General features: G+C 43.6%; 1 protein-coding gene across 2 annotated transcripts in view; it reads left to right on the top strand.

Annotated features, from left to right (window-relative positions):
- Positions 1–22,212, top strand: part of GLDC (glycine decarboxylase) — a 1,044,727-nt gene that overhangs the window by 649,174 nt on the left and 373,341 nt on the right. For both annotated transcript variants that reach the window (XM_044061077.1, XM_044061078.1), the window contains 2 exons: positions 7,270–7,354; positions 9,475–9,516. In XM_044061077.1, coding sequence (XP_043917012.1) covers positions 7,270–7,354; positions 9,475–9,516 — 127 coding nt within the window. The remainder of the gene's footprint in view (positions 1–7,269; positions 7,355–9,474; positions 9,517–22,212) is intronic.

The following is a 22,212-nucleotide window of genomic DNA, read 5'->3' as shown; positions in this document are numbered from 1 at the left end:
AGAAGCTGAAAAGTAAGGTGTACAAGACAGTGGTGCGACCAGTACTACTGTATGGTGCAGAAAACTGGGCAGTAAAGGCAGAACAGTTGAAGCTAGAGGTGATGGAAATGAAGTGCCTGAGAAAGATGGTAGGATGCGCACTGTGGGACAGACGAAGAAATGAGGACATAAGAGCAGAACCCAGAGTAGCTCCAATTGCAGAAAAGGTCAAAGAGAACAGATTACGGTGGTTTGGGCACGTATGTAGAAAAGCAGAAGACAATTTGGTGAGGAAGATTTGAGACAGACAGGAAGAAGGTAAGAGGAAGTGAGGACATCCTGCAAAGAAGTGGATGGATTGTGTGAAAGATCTGTGACAGTCAGGCATGAGTGTTGAAGAAGGCAGGAGTGTGGCACTGAATCGAGAGAGTTGGCGACAGTTAACACGATACCCCGACCCCATGTAGAAAAAAGGGAAAAAGGGGGCTGATGATGACGATGATATGTTTTTGTTATATTTTTGAAGATTGTAAAATTATTCTTAAATTTTTTTTTAATAATCTGGAGCTTTTCTTCCCCGGCCTCTACTGAAAATGGGCTTCTACCAGTCGGACTTTCTCAGTATGCATATGTCAATAAATAAATAAAACCTACTCCAACAAAGCACACCAAACACAAATTTGAAAATCCCAGATTCTACAAACTTTTTTGTCCCCTTTTGTGTTTGTGCGAGTATGTACTTTGTGTTTGTGCACGTGTGCGCTTGTGCATGCGTGCGTGTGTGTGAGTGATTGTGTTGTACACACACAGACACACAAACAAACACGCATGCACACGTGTTCTGTTGTTTTTCTGCCAGCATGAGGCCTCTAATGGAAGTAAAACCAAAATTGTGTATGATGCTGGCTGGGGAGAAGACTAAGATAACTGTCAATTAGACAGGCAGAGAAACTTGAATCAAGCCCTTGAGAGTAGGAAATGAGGAAGAATATTTTAGCAAGTGCCAAAAGTGTAGAGCTCTCACAGCACTGAATATTGATCTGACACCAAGTTTAGTTTTATAAGCCTCGAGTCTAGCACTATATGTAAATAGTTGTATATGTGATGTTTTCATATTATCTTCTTTATTAACTACTGATTTTTCAATTTTGTGCCAGTAACGATAGTTTGAATTACTTGAGTCAAGAACGTCATTTATCTTTTAATAGTATAGTCTCTCCTGTCATATTAAGAAAGTAAGCTTTAAATGTTTTGGTTGGTTATGTGAATGTTTATTGGCCTTATTTGTCTCTGTATGCTGACCAGTTACTGTAAAATGTTTTTTTGTAAATGTTATACCAAAATAACGAAACAAAAGTAAAATAAAGCTTTGAAAAAAAAAATAAGCCTCGAGTCAAGCAGTCTGTGCTTCCTTTGGTCCTTTACTCCCTCTTGTGTTTATTGTAGGATCTGCAGTTTTTCTTCAAAATAGTAGAACTGTTATTGTGTAGTTGTACACTGTCTTCAAAAACCATGGTACTGTTAAGAATTTTGTTCAGCACAATTTGTTTTAAACTTTTAATGATAAAAAAAGTTTTTTCACAGTGATGATCAGCTTTTGAATCAGGGAAATGTGGAAATGTCAGAATTGCTTCCTTCTTTGTCAAGTTCAGAATATTTTTTTTTTTTTTTTTTACTAGTTTTTATTAAGAGTATCTAGCACAGTATTTACTTTTATGTGAGCTCCATAACCTTCCTTGTCTTGGTCATGAAATGTAGCACATATTGTGGAATGGTCATCTTGTGGGAATCCTATTCACCCTTACTCTTCACAAATTAAGTTTAGAGACATCAACCCTGGGGCCATAAAGTGACCCAAATGGCAAAAGGTGAATTCTTAAGGTCACCTCTCTATGCGAAGAGGAGATGAGGCAGATATTTGTTTCTGTCCCATGTTAACTGATCTATAAATGCTCTTAACATGGTCTTAAGAGTGGAATTAAACCTTTCCACTCAAGCCAATTGTTTGCAGATGGTAGGTATGCGGTTTTTGGCGCTTTACCCAACTGTACTTCCACAAACTGGTCAGCAGGCCTGGCGCATAGTTCTTTGTGCATCTGTATGTCATGAGGTAAACCCACCTTGAAGAGAATTAATAACCGAGCGTGTGCCTCCTTTCCTGTCTCAGTAAAAAGCAAAGCCACTACCTAAAGGTTTAAAGTCGCACAATCTAGCACTACACCAGGGGTCTGCAACCTGTGGCTCTGGAGCCACATATGGCTCTTCCACCCCTCTGCAGTGGCTCCTTGTAGCTTTGAAAAATAATGGCCACTCTGCTACATGACACACACACACACTGAGAGCAATCGAGTAATGGATTTTAAATATTGTACTTATAAACTTGCATGACTAACAGTGTTTTTCTTAACATGCATTTTACACACACACACACACACACACACACACACACACACACACACACACACACACACACACACACACACACAGGTACCCATCAGCTGTACAGATTTTTGCAGAATGTCCTGATTTTTGCCTCATATGTTTGATCTGTTTCTCATAAAATTGTGGTTTTCTGGTAAATCACTGACAAATTATTCAGAGCTGAAGTCAGAAAATATACAGTCATTTGAGCTTCAGACAGCATACCCTTCAGAAAATTCATGCCCATGCAAAACCTGTTCTGTCAACTTTCTAATTTTGTAAGAGCTATATTTAAAAAGTGTCCCTATTTTTGGGCCTTTGTCTCCCCCATTATTTATGACCTTGTCCAGATTTCTTGCTCTAAGAGAATGAAAGGTAACACATGCAAACACGCTCACACTAACAGCAATCGAGTGATCCCAATAAAAATCTCAACAAAGGAACAAAATTAGGGACGGATTGTAAATATTGCTCTTATAAACTTAGTTCTTTTATATATAGTATAATAACTATATATAAAACTTAATACTCTGTGTTATCTTCATTTTATGGGTTAAATGTGCTTTGGGGCTCCAGATGAATTTTATTTGGTAGGAGAAAGAACGAAATGGTTCCTTTGATAGTAAAGGTTGCAGACCCCTGCACTACACCAATAGCAAGGAGGATCTCTTCTGTGGTGCGTGGAGTTAATAAGAGGCCCTACAATATCCATGGATAACCTTTGAAGCTGTTCACTAATAAGCAAAGGTGCCAAAGCAGCTTTAGGTTTGTCTGTTGCACTGACAGCCGTTTGGTACTATTCTCATGGCTTACAGTGCCTTCTTACACCTTTCTTAGTATCTGACCAAATCTTTTTAATAAGCCTTTTTTGTATGCTTTATGCCTAGATAGTTTGAAGAAAGAATGTCATAAGTCATGGGCTATTGCCAGAAGTGCCCAGTAGTATGCTGTTGAGAGTACAAATTGCTGCATCATTTCTCCCTGTAGCCTCTTTCAGGAGTTCACCCTCTGTGCAATACCCATTGTTCCAATACACAGCTTTCACATGCCTCATTGACTACCTTCCTCAAGCTTTGGGAGATGGACTTTGCAGTTCAATCTTCATCATCCTCCCTAGTTTCCCTTCCAAACTGTAGCTAAAGGTTATGCTTCCTGTCATCTGCCAACCCTTTCCTGAAATTACTCCCTCCAAGATGAAGTCTATTAAGTTTTGACTACTGTAGCCAAGATTCAGGCTTCCTGCTACTACTTAGCTTTTTATTTGCAGCCTGTTTTAGAGGTATTGAAGCTGGTTGGGTTCCCATGGTCTCCCCTTCTTGCTTGTCTTCATTTGTTGTGTGTACTTTTATATACATGGGATACACTCTCATCAAAGTCTTCTCCAGTCAGAACATCTGCTGGGATATCATTGAATACTGCCATCCACCTGTCTGTTTATTCCCTTCCCAGTCTAGTTGAACTTTGACTATTGACTCCTGAAAAAGCATCCCTGTCATCACCCTAACTGGAGTGGATGTCCCAGGCTTGTAGCGATCCTAACAGTTGCTAGCTTGGCAGCAGTTATGCTTGATGCTGTATCCCTTGTAGCAACACTTTCTTAACTCTTTTCCATTTTGGTGTACAAGCTGTTGTAAAATTGTGGAGCAGTGGCAGTTTCAAGACAGCCTAACAGAGCCATAGTATTTATTCCGTTAGCTCCCTTTTGTGGCTTTTTCCCCTGCCCTGTAACTGTGCACATTTGTATTGTAAATGCCGCCCCACCTGGTTTCATTCTAAACATCTAACCTCAGTATTGTGACATGTCCTGGCACCAGTGGCTTCCCTCTTTGCTTGTGGAGCCTACTGTGATGGTTTGAATTACCTCTGTAGTGTCTCTGCACTGTTTAATGTTGGTAAACCCACTTCGTACACTTGTGCCCTCATAGCTAAGTAGAAGTCATGCTTTTTACCCATCTTCAGCTGAGATACACTGTTGGTATGTCAGCCAGATACTGATATCCTCCATTGAGGTATTGAGTGCTTCCTCCCTTCTTTCCCAACATTTCAAAAGTAGCAACTTGACAACTACTTCTCCACTAAAAATAAATATTTATCCTATTTCAGCATTGGAATTACTGTCACTTTCTTCTCAGTCCTCTGGCCTTTTTCTATAAGCTCCTGTTGTGAACTTAAAACATTCAAAAAAGTATTTTGTAACTACAATAATCCAAACAATAAGAATTGGTCATTTCTGACAAAGCCTGATTCTCCTTACTTTGAGCAGAGAAGTTAAAATCACCCCTAGTCTGTTTGGAGCTAATGATACACAAATTCAAATGCCTGTCATTAAAGCCTTGTCCAAGATGAAAAACACAGCCTCTGTGGGGCCAGACAGCATCCTAGGCTGTCTTCTAAACAAACTAAAACTCGAACTAGCTTCACCATTAAGTACCCTATTCAGTCACAACCTCTAACCATTGGCTTTGTTCCTACTGAATGGAGATGAGTAACAGTTATTCCTCTCCACAAAGGTGGATTAGCAACAGACCTAGGGAATTATAGACCCATAATTCTGACCAGCCTCATCCATAAAGCCATGGAAATGTATCATCATGGACCTCATTAATAAAGACATAGACAACCTCCAAACCCTGGATCCGACCTAATTTGTCTTCGTCAAGGGCAGATCCTGTCTATTAAACTTGGTGGATTTCTTCGAATATGTGACCAGGGCCATTGATGAGGCCAGATCTTTGCACACAGTGCATCTCGAATTGGCAAAGGCCTTTGACACAATCCCACACTCTGGCATTACCGATAAACTTGGCAAACTGAATGTAAACACCTTTGTTGTAAGATGGGTTGCCAACTGGGTCACAAACCGGTAACACACTATCAAAGTGGGTGACTCCACATCAACCACCAGACCTATCAACCATTGCATGCCAAAAGGGTCAATGCTGGGCCCCCCCTCCCCACTGTTTGGTAAATACTTTTCAGACATTCAAGCCAAAACTAACGGGCTGTGGCTGACTAAGTTTGCGGAAGACTGCAAACTGGGTGCAGTTAGCGAATCCCCAAATGATGTCTGTATACTTCAGGAGGGTCTTACACAGACCAACGACTGGAATCTTAAGTCATGGTCTCATACTGAATGCAAAGAAATGCATCATCATTCCCCTCATAAAAACAATGTCCTTTCACATTATCAAAGTAACAACAATACCCTTTGTACCTATGAAGTGGTAAGAGATCTGGGATCACAAGGAAACTGTGACCTTAACTTTGATCACCATGTATCTACTGTAGTAAGAAAGGTTTTCTACATAGCACACTTAATTAGCAAAGGCATCGCCTCTAGAGCAAAGGAGGTCATACCCCCTCTATATACTCTTCACTAATCAGGCCTATAATTAAGTGTAACACCCTTTTCGTTATGTACTGTACAAAGCACCTGTAGTAGTTGGAGAGACCTCAGAGGTTTCTAACTAAGAAAATCAATGGACTCTGCACATGCCTAACACAGACAGACTAACGTCCTTGTCACTATGCTCTGTATCGTGTAGACTTCTTAGAGGAGACTTGAGCCTGCTTGAATCATAAAAACAATACCACATTTAACCTAAACCAGTGTCCTGTTAACTTTTCATATTACATTATTTATGAAGTTTATATAATCTGTTAGTGCTTTCTTTTATGTCTTTTTAAATACATATGCTTAAAATATTCATTAGCTTTGAGCTCATTGGTGTCAGCAGAATGTTATGTAGCAAAATGTCCGCCTCTGTCTTAGTGGCTCAGATGACAGATGGTTAGCTACAAGAGAAGTCAGATTGACAAGTTGCTTGCTTGCTTTTTTATTGGTGGGAGGGTCTTTACAGTGGTCTCTGTGGTAGTCCATATGTATTGCATGCACCAGACAGAAGAACAAGCACAACAGTTTTTTTCTTCATTTACTGTGCTCGACTGAAGAGGTACCAATGGCTTGTGGGGGCAGAAAGTATAGAACTGTGTGGCTACATTGTTGGCCAAGATGTTTGGGTCTGTGCTCTTTTGAATTAAGAGAATTTCCTGTTAGTATGAGCTAGTAGAATCAAAACTTTGAAGAACTAGGCAGCTTGGTGGTGTAGAGGGTTAGTGGCTTAGGTGTTTGGAGTGGTCTGGGTGGATTTCCTTGCTTATCCTAAGTGTAGGAGGGGGGCCAAGTCAGTCACAGGCAGTAGCACTCTTTTGGAGGCAGCAGGTCATACATGTGGCCCACTAGGCCACCGTTTGATGGTAACCTTCATAATACAAGGGTATGGGCACATGCACTTGTGAGGGGCAACCATTGTGAGCTACCTCAGTGATGTGGGTCATATGATTCTCATTTCTCCACCTAGTGATGGGGCTAGATAAAGAAATACAAATGTCCTTATTGCTGGAATACCAGTGAGAACATAAGCAACCCTCATGGTTGCCTGAATGACTGCTGTCCTAGGTGGCTCAGCCTAGCAGATCTGGAAGTGCCCCACTGCCACCAGGGAACGAACAAGCTGAAGTCCAGTTAGGGTAGCTTGATGGTCATCAGGTGGGGGGGCAAAATGTATATCGAAAGTAAAAACTGTACTACATTTACAGGTTTAAAATCATCCTTTAATTGATATAATTCCTGTGAGTAAATTTATTGGAAAGTTTGACTTTTATTGTGAAAGTCATACCTCCTAGCAGACCTTGTTAACATGGCTTTCATTAGTCATCTGGCAAGTCACTTTTTTTTTTTGGCAAGGTGTGGATTTGTACAATTATGTCAGTTCATATATGTAAGCACGCAAAAAAAGCTGATGATGGAGGATCACTACATATTACAGTGACCAAACTTTTAAAATACTTTTTTCTTATGTTTTGCAGCCATCACTCTGAAACTAACATCGTACGATACATGAAAAGACTAGAAAACAAAGATGTTTCACTTGTTCACAGTATGATCCCATTGGTAAGTGTTGTAAGTTTGCCATAATTGTATAACATTATGCACAACAGACGACCTACAAGAAGCTAATTGTTGAAAATGTTCTCCATCACCATAGAGACTGAACAGAAGTTAAAGATGTTGTAAAAAAGATTAAAGGGGCAAGTTGGACTTAAATTTCTTTATTGTATCTTTAAACTTAACAGAGAGGGGGAGTGGAAGACAGGACAGAGCAGCCATAAGAGATGTAGGACACAGGCTATTTTAATAATTTTTATTGTAGTACACTTGAGGATCTGCAATACAGCAAGGATAATGAGGTCAGAAATGATTTCAACTTCAAGTAGCAGTGGCCTCATAAGTTATGGTTAGATTTTGATTAAGGGAACAAAGAAAACATATTGATCTGGGCAGATAACCGATTCTTTTTCTGTTGCCATATTTGTATTTTTGTAGTGAATTCCTATTAGTTTACAGTGACTAGTATTGAGAAACAGCAAAGCTGAAGATTATGCTTGTGATTAGTACATTGCAATGAGATGTTTAGAGAAGGAATTTCCGTACCTTTCCATCTGTGGTCAGCATTTTTGGGATGTGTGCAGAGATGATTAGCTTTGTGGACCTAGTAGATTCATCTGTAGAGGGCCTTTTAACGCATCAAGAATCATTAAGTCTGCAACTATTACTCCTTAAAATGAAACTGCATAGTACAGTGGACTTGGGAAGGATTGAAGCATTAGGATTAAAATCCAGAGCCATGTCTAGGTCACTTAGTGACCTAGACAATCACCAGAGTAGAAAAAAGGTCCTCTGATTTTGAGACCTTATTCTACTTCTTTCAGCTTTTCCCGTTAGGGGTCACCACAGTGGGACAATGGTCCGCAGAATGATTGGTAGTGGTGTTTTACTGTGTTGAGTTGCCAGCCCGGCACCCAGCCTTCCACAGAAGGCACACACTCGCACCTAGGGCCAATTTAGAGTGCCCAGTGATCCTTGTGTATCTGTAGCGAAGAGCTCATAATAGCTCCTTGCTACAATTAATTACAAGCTCTGACTTCATTCAAATAACATTCATTTAATCAGTTGCAATATCAGCCACTGTTCCTTCTGTGAATGCTGTTTTTGTACTCCTGACCAATTGGCAACTCTTGTGAGGTGCCGATCATGCCTCTGGTGGCTTGCACCTGGGTCAGCTACTCCCCCTTGCTCCACGTTAGCTACTGTGTCATTAAAAGTACGTCTTTCACCTGTTTCTTTTGTGTAAGTCAATCACATTTACAGAAGGGCAGGACTTTACCATCAGTGTAGTCGGCTATGAATGTGGGCTAGAGACTAATTTCTTCACACAAGTACCACATAGATATGTGGCAGGTATCACAGAAAAAAAGTGAATGCTCCACCTCACAGTGACTCCATGGAGAAGATTTGAGAAGCAATGTTGCAGTGGGAGAAAAGACAGGATAAGTTCTTAAACACATAACTTGGAGGGATGGAAAGGCTCCAATCATGAACTATACAAGGCAGAAGACACTGACCTCTATCATAACATAAGGGCAACAGTAATGATATGGGAGTTCATGGATTTGGGAAGAGAACTTTTGTGGCAGCATCCTACATGACCTTAAGTCATCTTTTCCATGAAAACTGGAACTGTATAACTTCACCATGACTACCATCTATTTTTTATATTTCTACAGTGAGTTTATGTTATGGAATATTTTTGGTATTTGTAATGGCCTACATCCATGTAGAGGTAGCAGTGCTGTTTTGGATGCATGTTTATATGTGTCACATGTAGACTAACAGGAACAGAGTGGGTACAGTGGCAGACGGGAGTAAGAAAACTAAAACCGTATAGTCTTTAGAACATTAAAAGCAGCATGGAAATTATAAAGTTGACTGTCATGTGATGAGATGCAATTCATCTGGAGGAGAGCAAAAAAAATGAAAACCTCAGGACAGCACACGGTAGTATAGACATCAATTTGTAAGGGACACTGAATATGTTGCTGATGCAGTGTTTTGAAACCGTAGACGCTTTACTTAGTATTTTATTGGCTGTTGATATTTTACTGTGTGAATGTTGTTCCAGGTAAAGTGAAGTACTCCAAGTATATTTAATTGTTTGTTCTGCTTTTTAACAGGGATCCTGTACCATGAAGCTCAACAGTTCATCAGAACTCACTGTAAGTCTTAACCTCTTACTTTCTGCTGTTACAGCTTTCTGGCCTGTGAATGTAAACCGTTTTTCTGCTATCCTAAGTTTGGGAATTGATCTTGAAGTGAATTGAAGTAAACTTGCTAGAGGGATATGTTCCTACCTTCTTTACCTATGAAAAGTTGATGATTGGATGGGTAAACAGAAATTGACCCCAGGGGTACCATTTATCTTCTTGGTCAGTTTGGGAGGTGAGCACTATAAGTGCTCATAAAGGGTGGTAAGAACTATTAAGTGCGTCTGCTTGAAAGTATTGTGTATGCCTAGACATTTTATGATCTTTGTAATCTTTTCCGCTTGCCTAGTATTGTTCCTGTAGGGCTAACTCAGGGAGGAGGCAGCATCTGTTATGCATTAGAAATCAACTCTGTCAGAAATGGGGCGGGAGTTTTGGCCTGCTGTATGGGTGTATGACAGAGATTGTTGCATCACCCATGTCCTGCTGCCACAAATGGAGGTCACATGACATATACATTGTATTGTGTCAGGATCCTAACCATTTTGTTGTCTTGTTGGCATTTAGCCATTTTGATTTTCTATTTAAGTGTCTCTAGAGCTGTATATTAGACTGGTCAAACATTTATTCTTGTGTATAGCTATTTTTAGGCAGTGGCATTTAAGATATTACATGTAGATATGAAACAGAAACAATTGCTCAGTTACATAGGAAAAAAGAAATATATTTAAGGCATGGAAGTTTTTGCAGATCAGTTCTCTTCCTAATGCAGTATGTGTTGAACAAAAGCTTAACTTGTTTAAAACAAATGTTAAGTGCTTAATCCCCCCACATTTTTAAGTGGTATGTTTTTATAGGTCTGTCATTTGGTAGACTGCTCAATTGTCTGAATCACAAATGGTCAAAATCGTTTGACTGAATAAGTCATCTGACTGAGTTACAATTGAAAGAAGAATGTAGAAATCATAGAAAGTGTGTGACGGTGTCATTTCTGATCACAGGAGTTACTAGGGAAGTGAGTTTAGAAGAATGTGTGGTTTGGCTGTGTACCCCCAGATATGTAGTTGTTTTTGTGCTGCAGCATTGATTCAGTGTGTGTGGTGTTTTTTTCTTTTGTCTGTGTTTGTACAACCGTGGAGTTATTGTATACAAGTAAAGGAGCAAAGCCGCCACATGGGAAGGGGTGTGGTGTGGCTTACCCCCCTCCCCCTGCAAAAACATTTTTATGGTACAATTTGTGTAGAATGTTTTCTGTCATTTGTGACTCAGTCAAATGAGCATTCAGTCTAATGAGATAGATCTGATTTTATATGCCCTCATTCAATCCATGTTCTGCATCCACATGAAGAAGTGAATTCTGTATACCTATTTCTTAGAAGGCAGCATTACAAATTTTCAACATTCAGATATTCACTTTGAGAGATTTTGCAATGTGCTCTGAAATGGTTTAATTTCCTTTTGATAAAACAGTGAGTGAATGAGCAGGGTTGAAAGTATTACTTTAAATGATGCATGGTTAATTTTTTCATGTGGTTAGGGTTAAAAATTTGAGGTGGAAGATATGTTGGTGACAGGTGTTTTTTCTTGTGACAATTATTAGCATTGCTTCTGACACTGTGCAACTTATTTAAAGCTTATTGATGGGTATTGTCACCTCTAGCTCCATTGTTTAAAGCATAAGTGGAAAAAACATTCGGTTCTGGAGGGACTGTGCAACTTATTTAAAGCTTATTGATGGGTATTGTCACCTCTAGCTCCATTGTTTAAAGCATAAGTGGAAAAAACATTCGGTTCTGGAGGGACTGACTGTTTCAGTTTTGGGAGCTTGATTGGGGATTAAAAATATTGTAGAGAGGTAAGTGGCAGCAACAGTGGAGCGTCCTACTGACAAAATATAGGAGAAGATGGAGACCAGGGCACGTGATGAGGTGTGGTGGTCTGAAGTTTAGCACAGGATGCAGTAGGCAGTGAAGTTTCTAAGACAACCTACTTGCTTAAAGATGCAGTCAGTAAATTAATGTAGGAAATACTAGACCAACAGGGTGTACTACAAAGGACGTGGAGATGCGATTAATCAGAGAACTGGCAGAGCATTATACTAGCTGACAAAGTGAATTTGGAAGCATGTTTAGGCAGTCCCTAAAGCACACATGTATCAAAAGCTGTATGGCTTAATTTTTGAACAATTTAAGATGGTGTATTTTTATTTATTTATTTATTTTGTTAAAATGTTTGTATTAAACACTTAAACTAAAGACTTAGTGAGGGTGTGTTGGGCTTGATAAATAACAGGAAGAAGGGCGAGGATGACCACATAAACATAACAGGAGGGACACCGTAATAAAAACTTAGACAATGGGAGAGCTGTAGAAGGGGAGGTGCTACTAAAGAAGCTGGCGGTAATTGTAGGAGGATACACGGATGTGTGATGTGTATAAAGGGCTGGAATTCAAGGTGGGAGGATTAAGTGCACTATGGGTCTGGTACTTCCAATGATTCTTGCAGTTATGCCCAGCCGGGATCTTAACTATGTCAGTAGTGAGGTATACTGTCAAGTAAGGGGGCGCAAGGTCTGGGCTTTCTTTTTGGAATTCTTTTGCCAAGTTTTTTTTGTCTCTTGCCTTCTCACAGCTAACTACCAGCTGCTCCCAGTTCCCCTCCTTGTCCACTGGGCCTACCTTATTCTCCACTGAGCTAATCCCAAGCCATGTCCAGGACTTGTGAGGAGATCAGGGCCCTGGGGCAGTATCAATACCATTGCTTTTTCTACTGTTTCTCCACCCATGTTCATGTCCAGTAACACCCAAGGGCAGGACATGTAATGTGCATTAGGGCTGACCCAGCCCTCATTTCTACAAAGGGATGACCAGCTCGTTGTTCCATCCACCCACAGACAGCACCAATCAGTTGTTTCCAGACAAATCAAGCAGCGCTAGTACACCCTGAGCTCATGCATATCCCCCCCCCCAAAGATGGGTGTGCCCATAATGACTGTGTTGTCAAGTGCCCAAACTGCTATTCAAACTCTGGTTGCCCAGCTATAGTCAAAGCTTCATTCATTTACACAACCAGTGCAGACAAGTCTCTTGTAAAGTAGTTGTTGTTGTTGCCCTTTTTCTTATTATTATTATTGCTATTATTATTATTTTTATTATTATTATTATTTATTATTAAGAGGCAGGTAGATGAGAAGGGAAAGAAAGAGTGGGAGAATAATCTAAGATTTCAGCACCTACACATAATACCACAATCAAAAAATTATATTTGCTTGTTTTATGTAGTCAAACGGTGGAACTCCTTTCCTTCAGAACTGAAGGAACAAGCTAACTTGCTCCTTTTAAGTATGTTAAAAGTTGCATTTTACTGGCTCATGTGCCACACAGGCAAGTCCAGAAGAATGTCAAAATTCTTTGCACAGACATTAAGCTACTACTATTCCCCAATGTCGCCTAGGACTGTATTAGGTTCATTGGTGATTACTAAGCTAATTATCGGAGGGGGGGGGGTGCGGTTTAAGCCTAACCATGCTTCCCAAATGTATCTGACAGGTTTTAGTACCATAAGGTTATTTTAAGGGATATGTTTAGGTTTGGGCATGGTTAGTCAAGCATTTACTGGTATTATATCAACTCCTCTCTTACCTCTCTCCCACTCTTCCTTTTCCTTCTCGTCTACGTGTCTCAGTATTCCTTCAATCCTAGTCATCCTTAATTTAGTTGTCATAACTAAATTGCCAAGCTGTCTACCCTGATGCAAGTCTGTCATGCTGACTTTTTTTTTATTTGTTTATCCTTTTGTTGATCGGGTAGTTCCTCTAGGCTAGTGGCTTCTTTTCAGGGGAGACCCAAGGTAGTATTTATACTACCAGAGGAAATTTGTCCAGGCATTGACATTGGGGAACTATCCTTACTTTTTTCAGTAAGTGCCATTGTATTCACCTGACCTACCAACAATTCAAGCAGATGGGACCTCAGTTTAAAATCTCATCTGAAGGATGACGCATTAAGAAGACTGGGATTGCAATTCTAGTGGCAGTAGGTTCATAGGTTGGTACTAGGCTATCGGCCCTAGGGCCTGTACAAGCCTAGCCATAACAATTCCCTGGCTATTTCTTCCCACAATATTTACTTCCCTGAACCCTGGCCTCTCCGAGTTGGGAAACACATAGGGATGCTTAAACTGAGATCATTTCATTGGCCAGAGAGCTTTTTAGTTGGTTTAGTAACTTTTATTTTAGTTTATAAATTCTGCTGCTCATAGCACAGTAACATTTAGCAGTGCCATGTATAAATGTAGGCACTTAGATGGTTTACCTTTAAATGTGCAATCTGCACATGTGTGAAAGTGGATTGTTCAAAAGGACGTTTTCCAGTTTTCTCATAGCAAAAAAAACTGCATCGATTGGGCAATGTGCGAATGCACAGTGGCATTCGCTCATTCAGGTTCGGCATTTTGGGTGCTGGTTGTACTATAGTGGGGATCGGGAAATGGACCCTTTCCCCACTGTAGTGCGATCTCAGAGTTAGAATATTAAAGTAGGTGGGGGTGGAGGCACAGCCCCCCTGCATTACATTGTGTGTTCGACATTGGAGTTCGAAACTCAGCTGATCTGCTGTTCAATTTGCTGAGTTTCGAACTTCGGTGACGTTCGACATTTAGAATTTGTTATTACAGTTCGTCCAACCAACGTTCAACATGATTTTCAGCATTATAAAGGTAAACCCACTTAGACACTACATTTTCCCTATAAAATGTCTCCTGTAACTTTTCAGTAGTCAGTTGCACAAAGTGTAACTTGTTTGCGTGCTGAGGAGCACTCCTGCATGAATTCAGACATAAATAGCCTATCTCAGTTTCTGCCCTCACAGTGCCCACTTCAGCCTGCTGTACTATTCCTTTTGTAGTTCACCTGAAACAAACCAAATACCATGGATGGGCACTTACCCTATTTTATATTGGCATTGAGACAGTGTGGAATTGTTTCTTGTTCACAGACAATCCACTAATCCTTGGAGAAATGGATACAGTATGCTAGAGATGTAATTACACAGTGTTACTGGAGGCAAGACTATCACACAAAAGAGCTTAAAGTAACAGGTTGTTCGCAACATAAGCATTACACCCATCACACATAGTACTGACCCAGCATATATATCAACATTCTGAGGCACTTAAAAGCAACCTTTGTAAACACCAAAGACCTTGTAGACATTTGCCCTGCAGAATAAATCCTCAGCAACTCCAAAAGCACTCCACCAAAACAACACATGCAACCACACCCTTTGGAGCCTCAGCTATGAAGTCCAAAAGGCAAGCCAATGCACTCCCAAATACTTCATCATGGGAGACTCCATCATTCAGTTGTCTTTTAGGAGCCAGGATCTGTCAGATCACCCAGGCACTCGTCATTAGACCACTAGTACCAGTATGACTTAGTCATAGTCTATGTGGGTATAAATAAATTTATCCCTGGACTATGTAAATAAAATTGTGATTGTGGAGCTTTTCTCCCAGGCCTCCACTGAAAATGGGCAATTTCTGGCCCTGTCAGACTTTCCCAGTAAACAAATGCCAAATAAAATAAATACAGACATTATGTAGTCCTCAGACTGTGTCCCAGGCTGATGTGTACCTAGCATTGAGCATCATTGTACCTTCAAGGATGATGCCGTAATATGAACAAAAGATGATTGACTTCAGTAATTTGTTTAGTTTCTGACGCTATTCCAAGGGAGGATATGGTCAACAGACTATCTTGCTTTGCCAAGGATGGTCTGCACCTGTTCCCCTCTAAGCTTTTGAATGTTGGCTAAAACATTGTCCACCTGCATAGTGCCTTTTTTTAGGCAATGCCTAAATGACAACACTTCTGACATAGCAAAATCAGCTTAAAGAATTCTGAAGGTGTTAACTGCTTCATGCCAGGAGCCTAAACAAGAAACTCCAGTCCCTCCAGGCTTTCCTTTCCCTGGAAAATGTGGACATCCATCAGTTAATGAGAACTGGTTTAAAGCTGCAGCGTGCACCCTGGCAATTCAGGCCAGCTTCTGCACAGACAAGGATCAAAGATGGAGGTGTCTCTATCAGATCAAACACATCTCAAGACTATTCAAACAGGACAATGTGCATGAACTTCTCTATGTCCAGATTTCTATAGTGAGTCTCATGTCATATCCTTGCAGTCCATAGGTCACCCTGCATGCCCCAAGAAACCCATAACTCTTATTTGGACTAACTGGAGGCCCTCCCTATTCAACCTAATACCATGCTAATGGCTGGCTTCAACTGCCCCACTATAAACTGGGAATCTGAAGTAGGAGATTCATTTGTCTGCAACCTGTGGGTTATGGATCCGATATCGGATCCGAACCGGCATGGTTTTCCAGCTATGGATCCAAGGTCTCAGCTCCTCCCCTCACCCATAATGCCCTGCTCTACCCTCATGACCTCAGATCTCGTTTGCCGTGCATGGTGACTGGATTTGTTTCTCAAGCTCTCAAGCGAAGTGCTAGTTTTACTGTTAAATTTCAGAATTTTGAAGTTTTTATTGATTTTTTGTGTGAAAGTGTAGGTTTCCCCTTTGATATTTTTTCTTTTAGAGTTAATCTAAAAGTTATATCCCTCCGTTGGTAGTGTGTGTGTGTTGGGCCTGTGTGTGTATATTGGTTGTTTAGTTACTTTTAGTTTGGTAACTACTTTGTTAGATTGGGATGGCAGACCAACCCAAATCTATATTTCTAAATGCTCGAGTGTGGCCATAAGCTTTCCCCAGCTGATGGCCACACTCGTGTTAGATGCCTGGGGTTGAACACCTCACATCTGGATGTTCCATTTGTGCAGGGTTCAACCCCAGGGCTTTGAAGGAGCGGAGGTCCAAGCTTGTTTTGGCGGGCCTTTACCGCCGGACTCGGCTCACCTCCGCCTTCGGGAGTAACTGCTCACGGTTATTCCTCGGCACCCTCCTCCTCCTGGGACTCAACCTCCCGCTTCTGGTTGGAGGAGAGGGATGCTAAGAAAAGGACCGGAGGGAGAAGCACCATAAGCGGGGCCGAGACCTCTGTTTCGCCCCGCCAGCCAAGCGGCTTCTCCCCGCCTCGGTCTCCTCCTTCTCGCCCGTCTCCAGTGTGTTTTCACCGGGACCTGAGGAGGAGGAGACCCGATCTCCGCCGAGGCTATCGAGGAGGCACTCCAGGCCTACCTCGGTAGCCTCGCCGAGATCCACGATAGCCTGGATGCTGATCTGGACCGGATGATGAGAAGGTTCATCCAGGCCCAGATGCAGATGGGAGTGCTCTTGCCTCCCCTGGGGAGCTCAACCCCTTTTCAAACCGATACCTTCTCCCACCCGCTATCCGGTTCGGAGCAGCTGGAGCCGAGCAGCCGAGCGGGTGGGTCGGCGCCGATAGTACTTTGTACCGGACCACCCTGCCCTCGAGTGCATCGGATCCGACCTCGGAGCCTGGATCCGAGCCTCGGATCCGGGGATCAGTGCTCCTTCGGCGCCGCCTGTGTCGGAGCGCACTGTCCCTTCGGATCCGGAAGCGGCGCCGCTCCGATCCACTCTTCGGATCCGAGGGGAGCCGATTGTCGGATCCTTTGGTCGAGGTCGCCCTCGGGCGCTTGATGTAGTGGAGAGGGCCCTGTTGAGGGTCTCCGGACCCCGGCACTTGTTTCGCTCCGCCCCTCCCTCTGCACTGGGCCAGGCTTCCACCATCCGCCCTTGGGACAGCCCGCTTGTGCCCCAAGTTGCTCCAATGGAACAAGTTGCTGCTTGCGAGGAGTCCTCTGACAGCCCCCAGAGGATGTCCTCGCAAGCATACGGCAAAGGAGGAACATTGACTCCCCCGAGTCTCTCACGGAAGACACGGACTTGGAGGAAGGGGAAGGCTCCCCACGGTCACCCCCCCGTGGATGTCTCATTTGGAGACATCATGGAAATGCTCCGATAAGGGGGTGGTCTGCCCCAAGTCTTCCTCGGACGAGTCCGTGTTCTTGGAGGCATTTGAAGCGGGCCCGTCTACCTCTTGGGTGTCCCTCCTGCTGACCCCTGGTGGACCTCATTACCACCAGGGCGTGGAAGGAACCGGACACCGTGGAGCCAATTCCTAAGAGGCCCGATAGGATCCTCAGCCCACCGTCCGACCGTGCCCATTGGAGTAAGGGGCCTCCGGTAGATGCCATGTTGACGGCGGCCACCAAGAGGGAACTTGCTCAGGAGAGTCCTCAGTCCATCCCCCGAGCAAGGAGTCTCGATGATGGACCGCTTGGGGAAGCGGATGTTTAGTTCAGCGACCTTCTCGTAAGGGTGCTGAACTACCTGGCACACGCCATTAGGATGCAGCGAGATCTCATTAAAGAATACGCTGCATCTCCCCAGAGTCCATGTCGGAGGAGGACAGGGTGCTGCACTCCACCCACATGGCCACTCTTAGGTCAGTTACTAATACCTCTATGCGGCTACTCTCCCACGCCACGGAAGGTGCCGCTAGAGCTGCAGGGCAGGCCTAGTCACTAGACGCCAGGCCTGGCTCCGCCACTGCGATTTTTCTGAGCCCTTCAAAGCGCCATTTGAACGCCTTTGATGGTTCTGCTCTCTTTGGCAAAACCGTTCGCAAAACGCTGACCCAGAGCGAGAAGGACGGGAAGACGCTGTCTGCCGGAATCCGCTTCTCTGCACCCCAGAGGCCCTACTCTAGGAACCAAAAGGGTCAGAAGAAGATGTGGTTCCGAAGTCGCAGCAGTCCCAGCCTGCTCCGACAACCAGTCCTTCCGTGGCAGAGGAGGACAGGGAGGACGCCGCCCTAGAGGCAGAGGGGCTCCCAGAAACTTCGGGTCCAGGGAACCTTTCTCTGAACGGCCCGCAGCAACCCTGAGGGGTTGCCCAGCTGCTCCACTCTGGAGGCAGTCGGGGACGCTGGGCACCTAGCGGCATGGGAGTCCATAACATCAGACCGCTGGGTTCTCCAAATCATATCCAGAGGATATCGCATCCTTTACTTCACTTTCCAAAGTTGAAGTCCCTCCCAGACGCTCCACCCGGTCAACGGGAGGCCGCTTTGGCAGAAATTGGCCATCTGCTAAAGAAAAGAGCCATCCAGCCCGTCCCCCAGACCAGATCGGATCAGGGTTCTACCCAGGTTCTTTTAGTGCCAAAGAAAACGGGGAACTAAGACCAATTCTAGACCTTTCTCTCTTGAATCTGGCAGTCCCCAAAGAAAAATTCAATGGTCACTCTGCAATCTATTCTCCCTTCTGGGAGAAAATCACTGGATGTGCTCGATAGACCTCAAAGACGACTACCACATCCTGATGGACAGGCGCCCAGGAGGTTCCTCCGCTCCTGGGAGCCAGTCACTACCAGTTCCGGGTCCTTCCCTTTGGTCTCACCACAGCCCCCAGGGTGTTCACCAAAGTATTAGCAGTGGTAGCGGCCCACCTGAGGCTTCAGGGGGTGCAGGTCTTTCCCTACCTGGACGACTGGCTTCTTACCCAACAAGGCATCTACTATTATTGGCGAGACTCCTTTCTCCATCTTGCTCCTTTCTGGGCATTACAATAAATACAAAGAAATCCAACCTGACACAGCTCTTAGATTTTATAGGGGCCAGGCTAGACACAAGGAGTTTACGAGCCTTCCTCACTGCGGACAGAGTTCAAAATCTGCAGCTCCAGGTGCGGACCATTCTCCACTCAAGTTCTGTTCGAGTTGGTCCTGAGGGCTCTAGGTTCCATGGCGCCTGCTATAGCACTTCTCCCTCTTGCCAGGCTCAATATGCATCCTACAGTGGACTCTCTTAGTACAGTGGTCATACCTTGCTCTCCTATGCATCATCCCATTGCGATCAGCAAGGCTTGCAAGCGTCCCTCCTGTGGTGGCTTCACTCTCCAGATCTCCACGGGGCGCCCATTTTGTGCTTCTCCTCTCGCCACGGTGACCACGGATGCCTCCCGCCTCGGGTGGGGGCATTTTGGGGCCGGACCGCCCAAGGCACGTGGAACCATTCAGAGACCTTACTGCATATCAACGTTCTAGAGATGAGAGCAGTGCTCTTAGCGCTTAGCACTTCAGGACTTTCTTCCCTTGGGAACAATATTCTATCGGACAACATGTCTGTGGTCTGGTACATCAACAAGCAAGGGGAACAAGGTCTTACCCCTTTGTCGAGAAGCCATGAGAGTTTGGGAATGGGCAATCTCCACCAACCGCTTAATAGCAACGCATTCCGGTCGCCCAACATCCTGGCGGACAAGCTCAGTCGCACCATTCTGACCCCTTACGAGTGGTCTCTCAATTTTCAAGTAGCGGAACGCATATTCGCACGGTGGGGAGCTGCTTCATGCGATCTTTTTGCCTCTCCTCAAACACCAAGTGCGACAGTTTTTCTGATACCTCCTCCAGGAGGTTCCCAAGAGACGCTCTGGTGCATGCTTGGCCACCCGGTCTTCTGTATGCTTATCCACCTTTGCCTCTGATGCTCCAAGTTCTTCAGAAAGCCTCTCGGGTTGGTTGCAGAATGATTCTCATTGCTGCTTTGGCCTCGACAGATCTGGTTCCCTTCTAAGGTCTCACTCGGTGAATCCTCCTTGGATTCTAGATCCCATTCGGATCTGATATCCCATCCATCCTGCATACCTCCTCAATCTGGACAACCTGAAGCTGACCGCTTGGCTGCTCCAGTTCCACTCTTGATCAGGACTCCGGTATTTCGTCACCTGTTAAAGCAATTCTGGTGGCAGCTCATAAACCGCCCACTAGGAAGGTCTACCGCAGCAAGTGGAAACGGTTTTCTGTGTGGGCGGAGCGGCAAGGCCTGAATCCCTTCACGGTTCCTCTCCTTAGTGCTTGACTTTCTAACCACTCTTTTTAACGATGGTGCCAGCAGTTCCACAGTCAAAGTAAAACTGGCGGCAATTTCTCATTATCACATTGGCCATGACTCTAATCCTCTTATGTCAGCCAAATTGTGTAAAATTTTCTTAAAGGTACTTTTCTTCTCAGGCCCCTGTAAAACAAGCGTTCCTCCTTGGGACCTCTCTTTGGTTCTCCAGGCCTTGACCGTCCCCTTCGAACCAGCTGCCACGGTGGATCTCAAATTTTGTCTTACAAGACAGACTTTTTGGTAGCCATTACATCGCCAAGAGAGTTTCAGAGCTTCAAGCATTATCAGCTAAACCTCCTTACTTGGTATTTCATCCGAGTGTCTACCTCAGGACCAACCCGTCCTTTCTTCCTAAAGTTGCTTCTGAAGCAAACATTAATCAGTCCATTAACCTCCTGTTTTCTTCCTAAATATGAAAACAAAGGTGAATATAAGCTTCCCTCATTAGATGCCCACAGGCAACTTAGATTTTATCTAAACAGGACGGCTGGTCATAGGCAATCTGACCAGTTGTTTATTTTGCAAAATTTAATTTGGGCAAGCCAATTTCTAAAGTTTCTCTGTCTCGCTGGATTTCACAGTGCATCTTATTGGCTTATCAAGCTTCAGGAAGGGAGGGTGTTCATGCCCATTCAACCCGGTCAGTATCTACCTCGGCAGCCTTCAAGGCTAGGATTCCTCTAGATGATATTTGTGCAGCAGCCACGTGGGCTTCATCTCATACTTTTATCTCCCACTATAAGTTGGATCTTGCATCTAGGGTAGAGCATCATTTGGTTCGAATATCCTTCCATGATGGCCCCAAGATTCAGGTAGCTGGGGACTACAAATGAATCTCCTACTTCAGATTTAGAAGTTATGTACTCACCATAACGTTCCATCTGAGTAGGTGCATTCATTTGTCTGCAACCATCCCACCCTCCTATCCCCCTGGCCTTTCAGTTTCCTGCATATTATTCTGTTACCCTTTTCAGGGTGTTGTTGCTGTTGGCAAACTCGATCTGAGGTCATGAGGGTAGAGCAGGGCATTATGGGTGAGGGGAGGAGCTGAGAGCTTGGATCCATAGCTGGAAAACCATGCCGGTTCGGATCCGATATCGGATCCATAACCCACAGGTTGCAGACAAATGAATACACCTACTCAGATGGAACGTTATGGTGAGTACATAACTTCTAATTATTACATAACCTCAAGCTTAAGTGGACAAAGACATATGGACTTTGGAAACACAAATGTTGTGGACCAGATAGTCATACATCCACTAGAGGGTGCAGACATACTTGACCTGGTACTCAGAAACATGGGAGAAAGCTATAACCCCCCCCCCCCATATTGTCCTCTCTGGTAAGGTCTGACCACAGAGCTATGTCCTGCATAATAAAAAAAATCAATTTTGTGACCCCTGTTAACCTCATAACACTTAGGAACTATTGTAAGGGAAACATCATACTAGTAAGTGATTACCTGTTAAAATTTCAGGTCCCCTCCCAAACCCTGAGAACACAACTGCCTCTGTGGAATTGTTCACAAAAACCCTGTACAACCATGACAAATGCATATACCAGAAATAAGCAGAGAACTAACAGAAAAATGAAACCACCCTGGGGGAATCCAAGCAGCTTGTACAACAAAAGAAAAAAATCATAACCAGTATGATAAAAACGCAGAGTACAAATTAAAGTCTACTAAAGACACATTTGCGGTAAAGCTAGCCTCCCAGGCAAAAGACAACCACAAGGCCTTCTTTAGCTATGTCCAAAACAAAGATTGAAACTACTAATTTCATGAACTTTAATCGTACTTTGACTTAGGAATGGGGTCCATTCC

The sequence above is a fragment of the Protopterus annectens genome, chromosome 2.part0 (assembly GCF_019279795.1).
Source record: "Protopterus annectens isolate FY-2018-M chromosome 2.part0, PAN1.0, whole genome shotgun sequence".
In the NCBI taxonomy this organism is placed as follows: domain Eukaryota; kingdom Metazoa; phylum Chordata; order Ceratodontiformes; family Protopteridae; genus Protopterus; species Protopterus annectens.
This window is presented reverse-complemented; position numbering and strand designations above follow the sequence as displayed.